The sequence below is a fragment of the Macrotis lagotis genome, chromosome 3 (genome assembly GCF_037893015.1).
Source record: "Macrotis lagotis isolate mMagLag1 chromosome 3, bilby.v1.9.chrom.fasta, whole genome shotgun sequence".
NCBI classification, from domain to species: Eukaryota; Metazoa; Chordata; class Mammalia; order Peramelemorphia; family Peramelidae; genus Macrotis; species Macrotis lagotis.
The window spans coordinates 289989525-289996741 of NC_133660.1; the positions used below are offsets into that span (position 1 = coordinate 289989525).

Consider the following 7217-nt stretch of genomic DNA (forward strand, 5'->3'; position numbering starts at 1 on the left):
CCCTCTCTGAGGTTTCTCTGTTTTTGCAATCTGACTCTTATCCTTTGACCTTGGAGTTACTAACCAGAGAGAGAATTATTTCATGAAGATTTAGATAAGCAAGTGTTAAAAAAAAAAGAAAAGAAAATTTATTTGGAGTTAAAAGGATCAGGAAATGAGGTGGCTAGGTGGCACAGTGGATAGAGCACTGGCTCTGGATTCAGGAGGACCTGAATTCAAATGTGACCTCAGAATTTAATAATTATCTAGTTATGTGACCTTGGGCAAATCACTTAACCCCATTTGCCTTACAAAAAAAAAAAACAACAAACAAACCAAAAAAGAACCAGAAAAGACAGGGTCTATTACCAAATATGTTATATAAAGCAATAATAAAAAGAAATCCTATTTTTAATTTAATTAAGTTTGGGGGAAATAAATATTCCAAAAAAGACAAGAGAGTCAGGTTAATTCAAAAGCATATAATTTGAGTACTAGTGATACCAAAAATTAAATTAATAAAAGAAATAAGGGGAAACCAAATAGCTAATCTTTTACCGGAAAGATATCAGATTCAGGAGTTTATCAGCATAGATTCTGATAATATTAGTTATTACAAAAAATTATTGGTTTTATGGTATTTAAGAATTTAAGAAATTATGAGATTTAAGAACAGAAGATTCCACCCCCCACCCAGCAAAGACTTAAGACTTGTGCCCTTAGAAAGAAGTTATTTGGTTTCCTCTAAAATAAGAAGGGGGGTAGGGTATATTCCTATTAGGCTGAGAAATTTCTAATTGACTGCTTTGCCCTCTCAAAAGTCATACTAGTTATAATCCAGAAGTATTAAAAATATTAATATCCTTTTATTAAAAAATATTGTGATATATTAAATGTTCTATATATATTTTCTCTACTGTGAGAACTAGGTGGCGATTTCCCTGGAGTTCGGGGGCCTCTTTGGTTCAATGTGCTCTGATTCTGTTTATGTGTTTGTTTTAAAATCCAGGCAGAGGAAAGCTCTTAGCTCTCTCTGCATGGTCATACCGCTGTCATATCTTTGTGTTCTCATTGCCCAAAATCACACAGCTAGATTATTATTAAGTCTCTGAGGCTGCATTTGAACTCAGGTCCTCCTGACTCCAGGGCTGGTGCTCTATCCACTGTACCACCTATCACCTTATACTAGAGAATCATAATACCATTTGTACACTTGAAAGTGTTTATCTTGCAATTTTGTTAAATTTTCTCAGCTGGGAGTTAAGTTTTTTCTTAACCTAATATTGATTAAACAGCTATATTCAACTTAAGTTGAGACTTTAAGGGTTAGAAAATGTAGACTTTCTTCCCTCAGGAGGCTTCCAAAAGAGGGTGGGAAGGTCTTTGATAGGAAAAAGTCCCCACCTTGTGTTTAAAAAAAAGAAACTATCAGTAATTTAGTCACCTTTGGGTTCAGAGTATTTGAAAGTTCTATAACAAATCTAGGAATTTATAAGTGATATTAAGAAGGAAAATATAATTGGGATAAGTTGTATGTCATGGAATTTGGAAACATTGAATCATATGTAATTATTAAATTTACTGATGTCTTTTAGGAAAAAGAAATACTGTACTAAATTTTTTTATCTGATTTGTGGTGATGTTAAATTGATATTGAGAATGCATTTTCAACAATCTCACAATATCTTTTGTTGGTAACAAGAAAGTTTGTACTAATAGGTGACTCTTATCACATGTTTATGGAAAGGAACAGTTATAAGTATATGTGTAAATATGTGTGTATAAATATATGACTAAAAGTAAAAATCTACTTAACATCTATTATTTGAAAATGATGGGGGGGTTAGGTGACATAGTGGATAAAGCACCAGCCTTGGAGTCAGGAGTACCTGGGTTCAAATCCAGTCTCAGACACTTAATAATTACCTAGCTGTGTGGCCTTGGGCAAGCCACTTAAGCCCATTTGCCTTGAAAAACTTAACCAAAAAAAAAAAAGAATTTATTTGAAAATGAGAAGGTATATTAACATTGCCCAACATTTATAGCATTTTGCTCTGGTTCTAAAGGGAATGAGATATTTACATAAGAATCTCATGTTTAATGTAAATTAATAATGTATGTTTAATTATATAGAAGTCAACAATGTGGACTTTCTCATGGTAATTGCAGACAGCTGATGGTGGGGGGCTCTAACAGATGACTGAACAAATAGCAATTGTGTCGTCCCACTGTAAGATAACTTATTGATGGATAAGATGTACTCATCAGTTATGTTATAGTCTTTTGTAATACCAAAGAAATTGTATTTAGAATATTTGGTTATCTCTCATGAACATAGAAGCTATTTTAATACTATTTGTATGTGACTATATGTGCGTGTGCCTGTGGTTTGTGTGACTGAGTGTGAGTATATGTAAGTGGGGGGATGTAAAATTGTTCTATGTATACTTCTAGTTATCAGTTCTTTCTGTGGATACACATAGTATCTTTTTTCTTATTCCACTTACAGTTAATTTCAAAATTTATGATAGATCAAATAACATTCTCTAAGTCATTCCTAAAATAATTTTGCTGGTACTGTATAAAATGTAATTTTAGTCACAAAGCAGAGGTATTTTTAATAACTCTTTGGGCATAACTCCAGATTATTCTCCATAATCATTGAATCAATTCACAATGCCACAAACAGCGAATTAGATTTTCAATTTTTCATGTCTTCTCTAAGATTTGTCACTTTACACTTCTGTCATATTAGCAATCTGGTAGGTGTAAAATGATATCTTAAGGTAGATTAATCTTCATTTCTCTACTCAATAGCAAATATTTGAGAGCATTTAATATATGATTGAAAATTATTTTAATTTCTTCATTGGAAAACTGTGTTCATATTTTTGACCCTTTATCAATGGGTGAACCATTTGTTTTCTTATAGATTTGATGAACTTCTAATTACAATGTGTGAATTTCCCTCTATCTTATTTTTGCTCACTATTTTCCTTCTTAGCATCTCTTCTTGACCAATCCCAGTTACTATAACATTTCGTCGTAATCTCTTATTGCTTATTTTGCTTAATATTCTAAAATTCTCTTCCCATGTTCTCCCCCACCCTCCTAATCTTATTCTATACAGCCATCTAAAAGTCCTTACTCCGCCCCCCCCAGCCCCAATTTTCTTAACTGTCTTGATTTTCAGTAAAAAAGCTAAATTTCTTCAGATATACAGTAGTTTCTTCTTTAAATCAGAGGAGGGGAAAAGTTCGAACATAACAAGTGATTCCCCCCTACTTTGTCACTAATTTGACATCCAATTTTGATGAGATAATTGAACATTTGTCTTTCCATTATCTAATTTTATTTTTTAGCATCATCCAACATTCACCACTCAGTTACAAACTTTCTTTCATACTCCTAGTAGTAACATTATAAATATTATTAAACTGTTGAACTCCTAATTCTCTCACTCTCTTCATCCCCCCAGTTTCCTCCTTAAAAGGGCATGCACCTTAATGTAGATTATGCATGTGCAGTAATGCAAAATTTATTTCCATATTAAACATGTCAGAAAAGAAAACAGATAAAAACCTCCCAAGACAAAAGAAATCAATGAAGTTTAAAAATGAGGTTTTGACCTGAAGTTGGAGAATAGCAATTCTATTTTGCAACATTATTTATTATACATCCTCAATCAATGAGTTGGTGAGAATAGCTGTCATTCACTATTGATCATGTTACAACATTGATATTATTGTGTACAATGTTCTGAGACAATGGGTGAGCACTATGATACTGCCTTTTTCTACAGCTCATATAAGTCTCCCCAGGTTTTTCTGTAACCCATCATTTATTGGTTATAGCACCTTAGAACTCGTTTGCCAATCATCTTAAAGTTATTGGAATTTTTGAAAGCTTACTGAGTCCCTGTCTTTTCTCTTCCATCTATCTCTACTGCTATTAGGTGGTAATTAAATATAAAGTTAAGGAAGATTTCTCTTCTCATGAAGCTAGAAATTAAATACATTAATTTAAGAAACTTCTATTATATGCAAAGAAAAGTTCTACAAATAAGAAAAAAAAAGAAAACAGAATTTGCTATCAAGGAGTATAGCTAGTTCTAATTAGTATAAATAATCCCCTGAGGTGGTTGCATTTTTAAAATTCACTTCACAAATTTCTCTTGGACTAGAGCCAATTTAAATATTTTACATAATTGGAGCTTCAAAGATTATCAATTGGAATACATATGATCATTACAAGAGTCATTAATTTTAGCAGATAACCTGGCAGAATGCAATTGGAAAAGGAACAGGGAAATCTACTAGGAGAAATAATCAATTAATGCTACTAAAACAAATATAAAATAAAAATATTAACCACATCAGAAAAAATATAAATTGTTAAAAATTAGGTGTAACAAAGAATAATTTCAGTTTGAGGGCTGAACAAAGATTTTGTACAAAATCACAGCCTCAAAAAAGAAATAATAGGACTATAGTTGTCATACAGCTAATATTCTTATCTTTTTTTAAGGTTTTTCCAAGGCAATGGGGTTAAGTGGCTTGCCAAAGGTCACACAGCTAGGTAATTATTAAGTGTCTGAGACCGGTTTTGAACCCAGGTACTCCTGACTCCAGGGCTGGTGCTTTATCCACTGTGCCACCTAGCCATCCCAACCACCTAGCTGCCCCTCTTATCTTTAAAATAGCAAAAATAGGATGGAAGAGTTTAAGTCCTGAAAAAGGAACTAGAAAAAACGCACACTTACACACATGTGCACATTTGTATATATTGACATATGTATCTGGAAAGATGAATATGTCTTCAACATGCAAGGAAAGAATAGAGCAATTTCACAAAAAAAAGATAAATGGAAGTAAAGAAAGTGAGATGGCAAGATCCCTCCTGGGGGTACAAATAGCATAACCATTCTGATGGCTACTTTTGGTTAAGATTATCTATTACTGTTGAGGGAATGAAGTATTGTTCCTTTGATCCTTCTGATGACAGACACTAATGCCCAAAGACAATGGGTGAGTACCATGACAATTCCACCATGGACAACAACCATTGGTAGAATGGGTTCATATTATCCTAAAATAAATGCTGGATTTATTCTATTCCAGGTAATCTTACAACTAAAAGGCCATTTTCCTGGGTGGCTTTGTTTGGGTTGCCTCTTCTCCCTTTAGGCCATCATTTAGCCATTGTTTTGCATATTTGACTGTGCAAATATATATAATCTCCATGTTGGGTTTTTTTTAAGGTTTTTCAAGGATGGGAAAAAACCATCCTCCTGATCATCTTGCCCATGGCAGCTGTAATGTTCTGATTCCTCAGGCTATAGATGATGGGGTTAATCAGTGGAGGCAATGTTGTATAGGACACTGCAATGATAAGGTTTTGGATAGGTGATGTTTCTGATGGGTGCTTCAGACCTACAAGCATTATAGAAATGATAAACAGCAGTAGGATAATTAGCTGAGGGGAGCAAGTAGAAATGGCCTTGTAGCGCCCTTCCACAGAAGGAATCTTGAGTACAGTGGAGAAGATGCGAGCATATGAAGCAATTAAAAAGGCAAAGCAGAATAAGAAAACACTTAAACTTAGCACAACTAAGACAAACTCACTTTTAAACACCTCAGAAGGTAAGACTTTCAAGATATGAGAGGCATCACAGAAAAACTGGTGTATCACATTGGATCCTCTGAAGGGCTGGCGGAACATGTTACCTATGTGGACTGCTGAATAAATGAGCCCACTGAACCAGGAACCAGATGCCGCCCAGAGACAACGCACTGGACTCATGAAGATGTCATAGTGTAGGGGGTGACAGATGGCCACAAAGCGGTCATAGGACATGGCCATAAGCAAAGCAAACTCTGCTGATACAAAAAAGGTAAAGAAAAAGATTTGAATAGCACAGCCAAGGATGGACAGAGAATGAATCCCAGAAAATGAATTCACAATGAATTTAGGAAGAATGACTGAGATGGTGCAGATATCCAGGAGGGATAAGTTGCTCAGAAAAAAATACATAGGAGAGTGAAGGTGTGAGTCAGTAATAATTGCAGTCATGGTGAGAAGATTCCCCATCAGGGCAGCCAGGTAAATCATCAGGAACAGCACAGCATGTAGGACCTGCAGCTCCCGCACACTGGAGAACTCCATGAGGAGGAACTCTGTGATGATGGAGTTGTTGTTCATCCCTGTAGATCTGCTGGAACTTAACTAACACCAAATAACACTATGAATGGCAGAAAAAAGTGATGAAAAGAAGAATTAAAATATTTATTCAGAAAGAACTCAAAAATTATTCCATCCATTTAAATCTGAATAAAAGAGAAATCACACTGTATTTTAAAGTCAAATGCAGGTGAGGGTGGAACTTGCAGTAGGGATGATGAGCTAAAATGAATGTAAAAATTCTAGTGAAGAGTTTTAGATCTTCACTTTCCAGAATAGTCTGAGGAAATCAGACATGATGAACATCAGGAAAGTAAAAGGTACAACTTCAGAGTTAATAAAGATGACTATCACTACCAGGGGGAGAAATGAATTTCATCCATCTGCATGCCTGCATGCAGACATATACACACATACACACCAAGATATATGTGTTCATAGAAATACTTACCTACAAAAATATCAATATGTGTATTCCTGTACCTACTTCTATGTTTCTCAGTGATCTTTATATAACCTGCATCTTTATATCTGTCTTTACTATAGATATACATCAAGAGAGAATGAGGATGAGGGAATGATTAATACTTTTATATTAATACTTTGGGCTGAGAAAAGGGATCTGAAAGTATTTCAGCATTCTATAAGTTAATTTTATTGGCAGTATTGCTGCAAAGGAGGGTAAAGGAAGACTAAATCTAATTCAGGTTTTTGTGCAAATTAACAAAGATCTTTAGTAGTAAAATCAGATTTTGACATCAGTTATCCTGACTCTAAACAGAACTTCCTTCTTGTAAAAAAAAATAGAAATTCAGGGGTGGCTAGGTGGTGTAGTGAGTAGAGCACCGGCCCTGGAATCAGGAGAACCTGAGTTCAAATGTGGCCTCAGACACTTAATAATAATTACCTAGCAGTGTGGCCTTGGGCATGCCACTTAACCCCATTGCCTTGCAAAAACCTAAAAGAAAAATAGAAATGCAAATAGCTATAAAACCGTTCACAATGACTTTTTTGTCATTTTGTTTTCATTTTTCAGTTGTTCTAACTCTCCAGATCTG

At 34.5% G+C, this 7217-nt stretch overlaps 1 protein-coding gene across 1 annotated transcript; it reads right to left on the reverse strand.

The window, feature by feature from the left end:
- Positions 1–5244: 5244 nt before the first annotated feature.
- LOC141519468 (olfactory receptor 14I1-like) lies at positions 5245–6180 on the reverse strand. The gene has a single exon (XM_074231704.1). The coding sequence runs from the start codon at positions 6178–6180 to the stop codon at positions 5245–5247; it is 936 nt and encodes a 311-aa protein (XP_074087805.1).
- Positions 6181–7217: the final 1037 nt, after the last annotated feature.

What these genes read in the sequence shown, in the direction of transcription:
- LOC141519468 (XM_074231704.1), bottom strand. Translation starts at nt 6,180, where the DNA reads ATGAACAACAACTCCATCATCACAGAGTTCCTCCTCATGGAGTTCTCC.